The sequence below is a fragment of the Peromyscus leucopus genome, chromosome 15, assembly GCF_004664715.2.
Source record: "Peromyscus leucopus breed LL Stock chromosome 15, UCI_PerLeu_2.1, whole genome shotgun sequence".
Lineage (NCBI taxonomy): Eukaryota > Metazoa > Chordata > Mammalia > Rodentia > Cricetidae > Peromyscus > Peromyscus leucopus.
The window spans coordinates 7604748-7619226 of record NC_051076.1 but is presented as its reverse complement, the minus strand read 5'-3'; the positions used below and the strand labels follow the sequence as shown (position 1 = coordinate 7619226).

Genomic DNA, 14479 nt, shown 5'->3' with positions numbered 1-14479 from the left:
TGTGAAACAACAATCATCGAAGTTCTGACCTGATGCTCTTTCTGGAACTGTGAGCACTTGCCCAAGCTTCTCAAGCTGCTCTGCAGATTGCTCAAGTGCAACATGGACTCCTAAGAACGAACGCTTCAGAAGACAAGCGGCATTTGAAAAACCAAAGCGAACAACACCGAGGTGTTCGGGGAACAATGTCAAGTGGTCACAAGGTCAAAGACTCATTTATGTCAACATTAAGTGGCATTTTCTTTAATGTTATAATGGCAGAACAATCTAGTATTTCCAAGGCATGCAAATTGACAGGCTCAGTGTTGATAAACATTTGGCATGATTGACATGTCACCAAACTTTGTGTGTATGCCTGTGTGTGTGTGTGTGTGTGTGTGTGTGTGTGTGTGTGTTTGATGTAGAAGGGGCTCAGTGTACTGAGAAAGCCATTTTTGGAGTCAACTAAGTTCAAGGTTTTCGATCAGCAGTCCTCCAAGTTGGCCATGGGACTTCCGGGCAAGTTACTCTATGTTTTTGTATCACTTTCCCATCAAGATGCAGATAATGGGGTTGTAGGAGGGATTCCATAAACCACTTCATATAAATGTGGGGTGGGCACACAGCAGGTGCTCATAAATGACAGCTACCAGGAATTCCATCTTTCTTCCTGACCACTAAAATGACTGTACTGACCAATGCTTCACTGCTGCACGTTCACAAAGTGCATCATCCTACAGCCACTTTGGAAAATTAAAACCCCACACTCAACTGAATGCCCACAAACACTGCTACCCCTTCTCCTCGGCACAGTGTATTCTGCATGACCTTAAGAGAATGGCTGAGGTAAAAGCTTCCCCCGCTGCTCTGTTATTTGAAAGTGCGGATGCACTTGAGTCATTTCCTCTTTTGTTTCATATCCTTAAGATCCAAAGCTTCAAAGACAGAATGCCAGCATGCAGTCCATTTATGACTGAACTCTTGAAGAGACACTGAAGAATTACCTTGTCAATCACCCCAAGGACTCTGAAGGCCTTCAGCTCCTCGGCAGGGCTCCTTAGGTTCCAAGGGGGCCTTGAACTTAGTGATCCTGGAGGCTAATGGAAGATATCAAAGATGACACATCAATCAGGGAGGTACTTGAAGGAAGGCTGCCTACTGCAGCAAACGTCAGGCCAAAGAAACTAAATTTATCATAAATCAGAGAAGGGAAGATGAAAGGAGGAAGCGACTGTTGCTGTAATGCAAAATCAAAAATCAAAATCAAAAATCTAAAAGGAAAAGCAAGACAAAAGCACAAGTAAATAAGTCACAGCACTGAAAACAGGTTTTTAAAAAGAAAAATTAATGAGCTGACGCTGGTTCACAGCTATCATGAAAATGTCTAACAATCAAGTAAGTGGGCCAGAGTCAGCGACAACCTTGTGTTTACCCCAGCAGACCAAAAACAATCCAGCAGAGGGAAACAAAGAAAAATAATAATAATTAACAGATTCACTTGGAACAGAAGGGCATAAGGCATTCTCTTACCTTGAAACTATAGTCCTCTAGTGTTTCCTTACAGAACAAAGTAAGCACTTAGATCCTTAAATACAGACCACGTGTTTTAAGAAGAATCAGCACATTCAAGTTCAGCCAGAAAAATCACCAAACAACGGTGAAAAAAAAAAAGTCTCATCAATATACCCAGTAATTATGAGAACAAAGGTTGGGGGTGGTTTACGGAAGAAAGAACTTTTCTTCAAATATTTGAATATCTGTGATGTGGAAAACAGTCTATTAGCTACAAACAAGATAATGGACTTGAGGGAGGGATGCTGGAGTGGCACAGTTAGAAGAGTATTAACTTCCAAACTCCAGGTAGCTTTTCCCTGGCGGTACCTCAGAGCATCTCCAGCTGGCACGTACGTCCAGAAAGTCCTTCTGTAATTATTCCTCACAGTACATCAGTACACTTCGAAGGGTATCAGGGGACATAAAGCCTTGTCACACAGGACAGAAGGCCTTATCAACAAACTAGACAAGAACAGAGAAGGGACAGCAAATACTCAAGCATGATCAGGGAGGGACTGAGACGCCACTCTGAACGTTTATGTCCCTCTGCAGACCAACATGGCCAGACAGAGCTCCTAAGAAGAACTGCACCATGGTCACCCTCTTTTTTTTGGGGGGGGGGGGCTCCAGTAGCAGCTGAGATGGTGGTTGGCCAACAGAAGGAAGAGATGGAGGAGGCAGAGGGGAGCTGGCAAGAAGGCTATCTGGGGGACGTGGTGCCTGTTATAATGAGACTGTCTAGAGAAGCCATTCTGACCACCTTCAGCTTGTCTCCTTATCTCTGGCTGTAGAGCAAAGGCTGAATCCAGGTCGGTTGGAATGCTGATGCTGGAATATGGGAGAAGGTATCTGGTGTGGTTTGGATTTTGTAGACAGGGGCTCATGTAGCCCAGGCTGGCCCTGAGTTTGCTTTGTAACCAAAGCTGATCTCAAACTCTGGATCTTCATGCCTCTACCTCCCATATGCTGGGATTACAGGTGTGTAGTACATCTGACTAAGGCTGTGTGTGTGTGTGTGTGTGTGTGTGTGTGTACATGTATATGTACATGCATGTGGAGGTCAGAGGTCAACACTGGATGCCTTCTTCAGTCACTATCTTACAGTTGGAGGCGGAGTCTCTCACTAAACCTAGAGCTCACTGAATGGCTACACTGGCTGGTCAGCAAGCTCCATGGATCCTGACGCCGTGTCCTCTACTCTCCTGTGCTAGCATGCAATGCCATGCTGTTGGGATCCAAAGTCCTCATGTTTTACCCACAGAGCCATCCTCAGCCCTGGCTTTTGTTCTAGAGATACTTTAACTTGAGACAGTATCTCAATTGTACTAGATAATAATAACCTTTTTTAAATCATATGATTTGGAGTTATTAGCTGTCTCAACAAATGTTATTTGATATCCCATTTCATAGGAACTAGAGCAGATGTCAGAAACTAGATGCCTCTTTAAAAGCTTAAAATCTAAAGAGGGTGCTTATGCATACAAATGTATATCATGATATTAGTGTTACACGTGGGAACTATTGTAAAAAGTCTCTTCTACATGGTTTATATTGTATTATTTCATCTTTATCCTCCCATTCCCACTCGGAATGTGGTGCTCACAGGAAAAGTTGCTCTAATAATACCCATTTTGCTCTACATAAAGGGAAACAGAAAAGTGAACTGCTTCCATCACAAAGAGAGACAGTGGAATCCTAGACAGACCTCAGCCCCCTGCCCTGCTGCTGGCAATCCTACTATACAGCACACAGATAAACACACACACACACAAACACACACACACACACACACACACACACACACACACACACACACACACCCTGCTGCATTACCAAGAAAAAGAAAGACCTGTTTGTAATTTCAGCAAAAGAGATTATCAGGGAAAAGTGATATCTTAGCCATTACACTTGACGTTTAATACAGAAATGCCCCACCCACCATGGCACCCTCTCTTCTGTTCACACTTCTCAGTCACTGTCCACTGATCTCTCAGTCTCCAAAGAACGCAGCTGACTTCACCTATCACAAAGGCAAAGCAGGAGCCGCAGCAGTCTGCCGCACCACTCCGCGCATGGCAGCAGAACAGTGCTAGGGTTTAGACTGGGGCCACTCGGTGCCCTTACGTTGATGGCAGCCCCAGGTCAGCAGTGTTCAGAAGCGAGTCCTCTGGGAGTGACTGGGTCTCTTGAGGGCTCTGACGTCATAAATGAATCCACTATGGGCTTGTGGCTTTAAAAGGGTGCTGTGTTAATGGGATCTAGGAAGTGGACCTAAGTGGAGAAAGGTGGGTCACTGGAGACTTGCTTCCCACACCTATGTCTACCACAGGCCCTTGATCATGATGAGGCTTTGCCATAGGCCGGCAACAACAGAGCCAAGTGACCACAGACTAAAACCTCCGGAACCATGAGCCAAAATAAACCCGTCCATCCTTTTCCAACAATTAAAAACCTAATGAAGACACTACAAATCAGTAAGAGGCATGGAGGGTCTGCTTGAGTGAGGGACGCATTCCAAGTGGAGGACAGGAAAATAAAAGTCCATACTCAGCATCAGTTTCCACAGCACTGGAACGCCAAGAAGAACATGTGCACAGTCCTCTTCCTAGTGGGGAGAGCAGGTGTTCTGTGTGTGAAAGAAGCTGTAAGACAGAGCTGGGTGCTGATGGGAACAGCAAAGGTAATAAACACTGAACTTGTCTTTATTCTTTAAACCGCTTTGCAAGCTTAGGGCCAGAGACAGGGCACACAAGGATTACCAAATAAAGGAGTCATTTACAAACCTTGTATGGTTGGCTTCTGTGGGAGGGAGAGTCAGTTTTCTTTGAGGGTGTGGCCACTAGTAGATCTCCCTACTAGCCCATGCCCATGAGTACATGGGCAGTACACTTGGACTTGGTGGTCATAAAGGAGGACACAAAATTGGAAGGGGGTGGGAAGGAAAGTGGGGAGTGGATCTAGGAGAAGTGAGGAATGAACACTATCAAAATATATTGTACAAACACACAAAATACTCAAAAAATAAACATATTATTCTTCAAAATCTTTTATTTCTTCTATGTGGTAGCATTTAAATTATGTATAACCACAGATCTGTTCCTGTCTTTAGACAGCAAAGGGAAACATAAATCTACAGAATTTTAAAACTAGAAAGAGGCTGCAGAGACCAAATCCACACCTCGGGTTCTTTCCTCTCTCTAACAAAGGAAACTGGGAAGCAACACAGCTAAGCCATCTATGACGGCAACAGCTGTGACAGAAGAGAGGGGTAACCTGTGACTGTACCCAGGGGAGGGGGTGCAGGCCTGCAATTGTACCACGCAGGATGCTGAACAGAAGAGAGGGTAACCTGTGACTGTACCCAGGGGAAGGGGTGCAGGCCTGCAATTGTACCACGCAGGATGCTGAACAGAAGAGAGGGTAACCTGTGACTGTACCCAGGGGAGGGGGTGCAGGCCTGCAATTGTACCACTCAGGATGCTGAACAGAAGAGAGGGATAACCTGTGACTGTACCCAGGGCAGGGGGTGCAGGCCTGTAATTGTACCACTCAGGATGCTGATGCAGGAGGATGAAGGTGGCCCTGTCACACAATGAATGAAATAATAACCTCGATTACCAACAGCGGCAACAGCAGCACACTGTGTGTCAGAGGAGCAGGGTGTCTCTCCAGTGCTTCTCTTATATGCCAGGGCCACTCTAGGTGCCAAGAAAGAATGGTTAGGCCATCTATACCAGGACTGAACAGACAAGAGAGGTGGGACAAGGAGCGATGACCCAATGGAGATGGCAAGATCACGCTGCTCGACTGGCCATGGCCCAGGCAGCTGGCATGCCTAGCACCCTGCAGTGCTCTCCACAGCTGGTACCTGGTACCTGTAGTCAGCACACCGTTCACACCTGGTTCTGTTCTCTAAAAGGCCAAGTAAAGACTGCCTGGCTGCTTCTTAGAGTTCTCTGTGGCGCTAAGTTGCCGGTTGACCTACCCACAGTCTTTTATTCGGTGTTCTCACTGTGCAACCTCCACCCACCTGTAGGCGAGCGTTCCTCAAACCACAGTGTTTATGCACATCATTTGACGACCCATCAAAGTGAAACATCAGATGCAGGAGGGCACCCAGGACTCTGTACTTCCCACAGCTCCCTGAAGGGGCTGCTGATGCTGGTTCACCAGCCCCACTCAGAACACCTGAGCAGCAGTCACTGGTGTTGAGGAAAAGAAGTAACAAACAAAAGGCAAGAAACATATCAAGAATCCAGACTCTGGCTGAGGACAGCGGTGAGTACTTATAATCCCTACAGCAGGGAGGAGCCCAGCGGCGGTGGTGCAGCAAGACCCTGCCTCAAATACAGAAATCAACATCCAATCAATCAATCAATAAATATCCAACTCAGAACTTCAATATCCAGCACAGGGAGTCCCTGAACACAAGCTCTTTCTCCTACAGAGTTCTCACTTTACAAATATTTCCTGAGCGAATGGCTAGCTCGAGCACTCTCCCTTAGGTGGCTGGTACACCTGGCATTTAGCCGTTTGTTGCTGAGTCCCAAGCCTACTGCCACCTCTCTCACTGAGTGTCAACATCTTCCAATGACATCTGGCGTCAGCCAACAGCATCAGCAAACACAGACGCGCCGCATCAATGCCAGCGTCACACTTGTGCTCAGAATCTGCAGGACCTCAGAACACTGTCCACGGTGACATTCACTCACCCCAAGTAACTGCAGGATAAAATGGCATTTACATGTTTGTTTGTTTGTTTGTTTGTTTTCGAGACAGGGTTTCTCTGTGTAGCTTTGCGCCTTTCCTGGAACTCGCTTTGGAGACCAGGCTGGCCTCGAACTCACAGAGATCCGCCTGCCTCTGCCTCCTGAGTGCTGGGATTAAAGGCGTGCGCCACCACCGCCCAGCCGGTATTTACATGTTTATGTCCTCTATTTAGATAACTTATTGTCCCTTTTCTAAATTTAATTGATTTTAAATTTTCTTACACAAAAATGCTATTTTAAATCTCTCACAATTTGGAAAAATAAAAATAAAAGCAGCCTGTCTCCCACAGTCAAGATTCTACCTCTATTATAAACCTACCTCTCCAATTTTCCTGGAGCCTTTCAAGTATGATGAATGAAGCAGAGCTGGGAAAGTTCCTACTGGCTTTTTTTCCAGCATTTGTTTGCAAAGGATATGTTTACAAATAATGGGAAATTTAGGTTTTCTACATTTACCACCTAAGAGGTTCCAAAGCTCCAAAGTTCAATAAAGCAAAGAAAAGGCCGGGGCAGAGGAGCCACTGCCCCAGAGGGGGTGGAGACCAGCGCTGTTCAAGCCCCAAAGGATTCCTTTAGCTACTGAAACAGCTACAGAGAGATGTTTGCACGGGGATTCACCAGAGAAGTCGCGTCTGCTTGGCACAGCAGCTAAGAAAAAGGGCCGAGTCACTCACACCTATCCCCATCATGCTGACTGAAATTCAGACTCAAAGACAGTTCAAGAGACATTGGTTCACCAAGCTAATCTCAAGAAAACAACCAAGCCTGCTCTTGAGCAGCGTAGAGACAGGCCTCACAGACAAACACAAATGGAAATGGAAACAAATGTTTGCTATAAGAAAGACACCGTGTCTACTCTCTCCTCCAGCTGCCTTCACCCAGAAACAAACACAAATTCCCTGTCAGCTCAGAACCAGTGGTCACCCCCCTTTAGCCTTCGGAAACAATTCTCCACTACTGTCAGCTCTGCACGGTCTCTCTGAGCTTGGTCTCCTGAGCCCAGAGCTGTGTTCAGTCATGCTGTAAGGTTTGCAGGACGAGCAGCTGTGTGGTGCTGTGTCTGGAGGGACGCTACACACCCAGTCTTAAAGACATTTAGTGAATGAGCAGCCTCATCGAATCAGCTTTCCTCTTTACACCTCAGCTTAGTGTCATTACAAGTTATGCTTCAAGTGAGGGTCTGACTCATCTACAGAGCGGCTGAATCTCTGATCACGAGCTCCAAAGAGGCCGTGTGTTTATTTGCTATGACTCCAAGTATGTCATATGCTTGTTCCGAATGCCATAAACCATTACAGGCAGTATGGGCTAATAAAGTAAATCTTACAAAAAGAAATGATGACTCCATGGAAAGCTGGTAGGATGCTGACCAGGGACACACAGGAGGGACAGAAGGCATCATAGGTACCATTTAAAATGATACTGGGGGCATTCTTAAGACACTACGGCCATACAGGATGGATTCGGTATAGCACGGATGTCATCTGATGTTTTCAACTGTGTTTCCAGAGCAAAATGGAGAATGAAGACACTTGCTCTGTGGGGGACCGACGCTCTGTGCTCATAATTATCAACAGTCCAGCAGAAGAGCATGCTCACCCTCATTTTCCAGATCCAGAAACAGACACTAGGAAGTGTCTCTGCCAAACCATGTGGGGAGCCAGCGGGATGGCTCAGTGGGAAAGCACCTTGTCACCAAGCCTACAACCTGAACCTAATCCCTAGGACCAACACCAGGAAAACTTATTCCCACTATATGGGTGCACACATGTGTGTGTACACACACACACACTAGCACACTAAAAACTGCAACTTTTAAAGAATTTTGTTGTCTCTTTCATGGCTTCAAGTCACAGAATATACCAAGACTACCTGCCTCTTGGATCAATTAAGGAAATAAACTAAACACTTCCTCCCATTTCCAGAAAACCTTAGCAAGAATTTAAAACAAAAAAAGCTACTACCAGAAACTGGCCAAACCCAAGTATTGACATCAAAGCAATAAACAAGAATGTTTCTAAACCTTATGCCATGCAAACAGGGTTGAGGTAGTCCCAAACAGCTTACAACATCCCTACATCATTGTGCCTCAGCAGCTACAGGGAGTCTCCAGCAAATCCTTAGAGGATTTTCCCCAGAACAGTTTCAACATAACTGATAAAGCTGCACAGGTGTGCACAAGAACTGTGGCCTCAGAAGCCGGGGACACACAGGAACTGTGGCCTCAGAAGCCGGGGATACACAGGAGCTGTGGCCTCAGAAGCCGGGGATGCACAGGAACTGTGGCCTCAGAAGCCGGGGACGCACAGGAACTGTGGCTTCCAAAGCTCAAGAGCAGGCCATGGATGATAAGCCATGGCATCTTACAGACGGTGAGATTAGGACGGTTTTTATTGGCACTGTCAGTCTCACATGGAATCACCCAGAGGACACACTGCTGGGCATGTCTGTGAGGATGTTCCCAGAGAAGACTAACTGAGGAGGGAAGGTCCTCCCTGAAGTAGGCAGCACCACACCATGGGCTCAGGTCCAAAACAGAATAAAAAGTGAAAAAGGAGCAAGCCCACAGAGGCTGCACTCACCTCTCTGCTTCCTGCTCCACTTAGAAATGAGGAAGCTCTGAGTTGCTCCTGCCTCCACACCTCCCTGCCATGACCACCTGGAAAGCTGCTCACACCATGAGCCAGAATCGATCTTCCTTCCTTAAACTCTCGTCCTTATCCACCCAGGGCAGAGACAAGGTGTGGGAGGCCGAGCGGGGAGAAGCAGGCCCTCTTACTCTACTCTCGTGGCTTCCCTTCTGACAACAACTTAAGAAAATTACAGCCAGGCGGTGGCGCACGCCTTTAATCCCACCACTCGGGAGGCAGAGCCAGGTGGATCTCTATGAGTTTGAGGCCAGCCTGGTCTACAGAGCGAGATTCAGGACAGGCTTCAAAACTACACTGAGAAACCCTGTTTTGAAACCACCCACCCCCTCCCCCAAAAAAAGAAAAAAATTACAGAAAAATTCTGAAGACCAAAATTCTCAAATATTCTAGTTATAAATAAAGCTGAAAGAAAGAAAGGGAGGGAGGGAGGGAACAGGAAGAGAGGGAGGGAGGGAGGGAGGGAGGGAGGGAGGAGGGAAGGAGGAAGGAGGAGGGAGGGAGGGAGAAGGAGGAGGGCAGGCTAAAGAACATAAAAAGAAGGCCCCCAGCATACCTGCAGTCCAGAGTCCAGCTGAGGCGTGGCCCTGAGGCTGGAGATGCTCTCCGCACGCATGAGGTACTCTGCCGTCCTTCTCTTCACAGCCTCCCGGCGCGTGGGGCTTGACTCTCCTGAGAGGACAAAGCAGATGTCTGGTCTTGTGAGAGGGGACGGGCATTTTTTTGACCCATACAACAATTTATTTCTTTTTGCCCAGTCTACTGCTTCTTCACATCTGTAACCATGCAGAGTCAAACTTGGAAATCATTTCAACCTTACTCCTCAAGGGTCTCATTTGCCCACAGCTGACAGGCCGCTATCTGAGTGCGCACTGAAACTCAGCATGTTAGGGTATATACGAAACTGTGTAGAAAGTCCTGAGGGTGAGGGGAGGCGGGTGCAGGCAGTATTGAATTTCTGACTCAAAACTAGGAGCAAACATAATGCCTGTTCAGTGAGCAGTGACATGGGACTGACAGACTGCAGGATATAAAACCACTTCAGGTGATTCCGAATTAAAATTACACTCGCTGAGTTGTGTAAAACTTCATGGTTGTTTCGTTAGCAACCAGTTGTCACTCATCTTACACAGGAAAGCAGGAACATGCCTGAAATCCTGACACTATGAGATAAGGTAGGTCATTTAATAAATCTGGATCTGTTTCCTAAAAACAGCCGCCAGATTCCCAAGACTTCATGTGAGCTTTTTTTGTTTTGTTTTGTTTTTTTTTTTGTTTTTTTTTTTTTTTTTTGAGTGTTGGGCTCCTTCCTCTCCAGAGTGGGATGGTGTGTGGGACTAAGAAGCACCATTTCAATCAAAGATGGATGAGATAACCACACTCGAGGCTTCCCTGGGGAAGACCGACTCTCCCTCTCTCGGCAGTCATCTAGGGTGGGGACTGGCGCTGTCACTGTGCGGGTCTTGTTAGGGGACCACACTGTGAGATTTAGAGGTGCCACGCCCCGTCGCACACAAAGACACAATCTCACAGTAGAACTCCTGGTCCTCTGGCTGAATCTTTGTGCCCCCTCTTCTAAAATGTTCCTTGAGCACCAGGTGCACACACACCATCACCACCACACCATACCACACCATACACACTCCATATATACCAAATTTTTTTTTTAATCACATAATAACTGTCATGTGCTTTAGAGATGGTATCGCACACTAATGATGCTGCTATCCAGTTCTGTGCTCAAGGCGGTGGCTGGGCTCACAGTTTGGGACTGTGATGACCATCACCCACTTGCTCTTCACATTCTAGGTAATAATATTCAGCAAGCTCTAACTTAAACCTCTGTTTGTCATTTTGGTCCACCTGGGCTCCACCCCATTTGTTAAGCTTCAAACTTGGCTCTATTCACAGTATTAAGCTTGTCTCACACACTCACTTGAAATTCACACTGAGTTATGGAATACACAGCTATATACAGTTCCAATCACATTTTGTTATTGAATCACTAGGTTTGGTTTTTTTTTTTTTTTTAACTTTTGGCTTTTCTGCCACCTTCTAGGCAGTCTCCATAGTAACAGAGAAACAAGGACTGGAAGCCAGTGCTGAGACGGACCCCTGCTGCTGATGGTGGGCCAACTCCATGGAAACTACAAGCATGGGAGAGATGCTGGGAGGGCTTCAGAATGTGCCTTCCACAAACAGATCCTGTGATTCCTCCACTCGGCCCCTTCAAAGGCCACGGTGACTGACAGACAGCAGTCACACATGAAGACCAGCCCCCCGCAGACAGCTGCCACCCAATGCCTATGGGTTGGAGCAGAACACAAAGATAAAGCTGCAGCTCTCCAGCACAGCTCCAAGTCATCAGTGGTTCACAAACGTGGCTTCAGACAGATCTTAATTGAGTAAAGAAATAATGCTCAGATGGAGCAAGAATTTTCACTGGGCTTTGACATTCAAAGAAGAAGGACTCCCACTATCCAAGACTGATGGTGGACCCTAGCTGTCAAACTGACTGGGGTGACTTTTTAAATACCCAGAAAACTGATAAGCAGATTTCCGGATATCTGTGAAGGTGTTTCCAGAAATGACTGACATGTGGGGCAGGGAGCTGAGGTGGGGAGAACCACCCTAAATAGGCTTGGGGGGGGGGGAATTGAAAGGGGAGGGAGCTTGCTTGCACAGCTCCGACCTTCCTAAGCAGGGGCATTCTCACTCACCTGCCATGAACACCAGCCTCTAGATGGACTCCCAGCAACCAGCTCAGGAGCTTGCAGGCAAAGTCGCTGGCCCCTCGTGTCCCAAGCATCCAGCTTACTGAGCAGCTACTGGTTTCCCAGGCTCTCCAGCCTGAAGCCAGCCATTGCGTCTACTCAGACTCTGACGGCATAAGCCAATTAACAAAACTCCTCTCACAGTCATATAGACAGCCTGTTGGCTTTAGAGGGCTTCTGGGGGACCATAACAATGCAATCACTGTCCTGTCAAAAAGTTCTAGTGTTGCATAAAAGTGGAGCTAAATACAAAAGGAAAAATTGAAAATTGCATTTCTCTGGACATCAACTCTGATGTTTTACATAAGACACATTCTCTGTATGCTAAACTATGGGAATACGAAATTATGCAAGGAGCCATGACCACTGGGCCCATCACTGAACCACACTCTACTTACAAGTTATTTCTTCTCCTTTATAACTAAAAACAAAAGCTCAGGATGAGAAACGTTTTTCTCAGTTACAGAGGTAATGTCAGATTCTACACCTAAGCCAATCCTGCTCCAATTTGGGGGTGAGGTGTGTTCCAAAGGTCGAAGTTTTGGCGCTTGGCCACAGCTGCTGGGTACAGCCACTGAGGGATGGCTTGCTCCTGAAGCTCTGACCTCACCAGTGTGCAGACTCACAGATGGAGTCATCATGTGACTGCACTGCTGGGGTGACAGAAACTTTCAGAAATAGGGGCTAAGTGAAGGACGCAGGTCACCGGTGTTCTTGGGGCTCCTCTTCCTGCCCCAGCTGATGTGAGGTGCGCAGCCCCCCCAGTGCTCCCGGGTCATCTTCCTTCCAGCCTCGGGCACAAAGCAATGGGTCTAGCTGACCTTGACTATAACCTCTGAAACTCTGAGCCAAGTTGTCCCTCTACAGTATGTGGCCCAGGAGGGAAAGGAAGAGACCTGGAAATTGATTGTCCAGTCTGAGTAGAAGAAGAAAGAACAAGGCATGGACAAGCACAGTAAGTGGTCAACAAAGAGGGAGAGAAACACCGTGAGAAGGTGCACAGGGGCAGAGGGTGGGGTCCAGGGATGCCCAGGGAACAGACAAATTCGGGGAACACGGAGCCCCACTACATCCTCACTGTGAAAGGAACACCGGAGTAATGCGGAACAACCTAGTTCAAACTACAATATTAAACAAAAACAAAAAAGAGGAAAGAAAATCTACATTTTGATGTAACTCTGGAAAGAAAATATATCATAACCATATCAATATGAGAAAAATGGTTCTTGCAGGACAGAAAACATCTTTCACACATCTTGGCTACCCCAGAATTTACTTGGAAATCAAGGAGTCTTTCCTCATTTTTCTACCAAAGAGCAAAGGGCATGTTCTAAGCGAGGCAGGGGATAAAACCCAGTTTCAGAACCTGCATCACAAGCAGCTAGCTCTTCCTCGACATTCTCCTTTATCCACCCTCGCCGGTGGACGCGGAACTGGACGGCGAGGCCTTCTCAGAAGACAGGTGTCTGTAGTGTGTGCCTGCCTCACCGGCAGTTTCCAGAGCCTGCAGGGGGGTTTAGCCAGATTTTCACCACATGCACAGAACTCGATGCCCACACTAGACAATCCGAGCACACCCTACAGTTGAGCTCCCTTCTCTGCCCCAACAGGGCCCACACAGAGGCCTCAAGCTTCCCTGGGCTGTATCACTTTGGCAAGGACGTCGGGTTGATCTATGTACTGCAGTGAGTTTTGTTTGTTGCTTTTTCTTCACTTTTTCTTTTGTTTTTGTTTTTGTTTTGCAACTGGGTCACATAAAAGAATGCTCCTGTTTGAGATGGCCTTGGTGGCTACAGTTTTTAAGTGATGATTGACTATATTTAATGATGCTTTGTTCTTCTCAGGTATAGCCTACCATTTCTGCCCTGTGTTAAGTGTTCTGAAAACAAAAGGCAGCCTTGAGAGAGGGATGATTTATGCATCTGCATGTCTTGCAGGAGGTGAAGCCATCAGCACTCGGTGTAACAAGAGCCAGTCAGCCGGGGAATCTGCTTTGTATTACACTGAGTCAACTCCCTACCATGTTGTTCTGAAAATCAGCTGTGAGGTAACCCCAGAAGTGAAAAGTCACCAAGAACAGTTAAAGCAAAAGTCCCAACAATGCTCACGGCCTCCACTGATGCTTGCCATGACAGTCACTGGTTTCCCAGGCTCCTGTGGGCGCTGAAAGGCAGCACCAGCAGGTCCTGTGCTAACCGCCACCTGCAGAGCCTCTCCAAGACTCAACTATTTCTTTCTGCTCCGTATCTTTTCTTTATTTTGCAATTTTAAAAGGGAATAATCAAAAGACTTTTATTTCTTTCTTTCAAAACATCATTACTGGCCATGTGTGGTAGCACACACCTTTAATTCCAGCACTCAACGCGAACCGATGTACATAAGATGAGCGCTTGTATGAGCGAGAATTATTGAGACCATGATTGGAAAAAGCACAGGGACAAATAGCCAAACTAGCGGAAACACATGAACTATGAACCAATAGCTAAGGATCCCCCAACTGGATCAGGTCCTCTGGATAAGTGAGACCGTTGATTGGCTTGAACTGTTTGGGAGGCAATGGGACCAGGACCTGTCCTCAGTGCATGAGCTGGCTGTCTGGAGCCTGGGGCCTATGCTGGGACACTTTGCTCAGACTGGGAGGAGGGGACTGGACCTGCCTCAACTAAATCTATCAGGCTGAGCTGAATCCCCAAGGGAATCCTTGCTCTGGAGGAGATGGGAATGGAGGGCGGGCTGGAGGGAGGGCAGAGGGTGG

General features: G+C 47.0%; 1 protein-coding gene across 3 annotated transcripts in view; it reads right to left on the bottom strand.

The window, feature by feature from the left end:
- Window positions 1–14479, bottom strand: part of Rps6kc1 (ribosomal protein S6 kinase C1) — a 145786-nt gene that overhangs the window by 65075 nt on the left and 66232 nt on the right. For 2 of the 3 annotated variants that reach the window (XM_028876775.2, XM_028876777.2), the window contains 2 exons: window positions 9507–9622; window positions 984–1076 (listed from right to left, as the gene is read on the bottom strand). In XM_028876775.2, coding sequence (XP_028732608.1) covers window positions 984–1076; window positions 9507–9622 — 209 coding nt within the window. The remainder of the gene's footprint in view (window positions 1–983; window positions 1077–9506; window positions 9623–14479) is intronic. The other variant, XM_028876776.2, reaches the window with a different exon arrangement.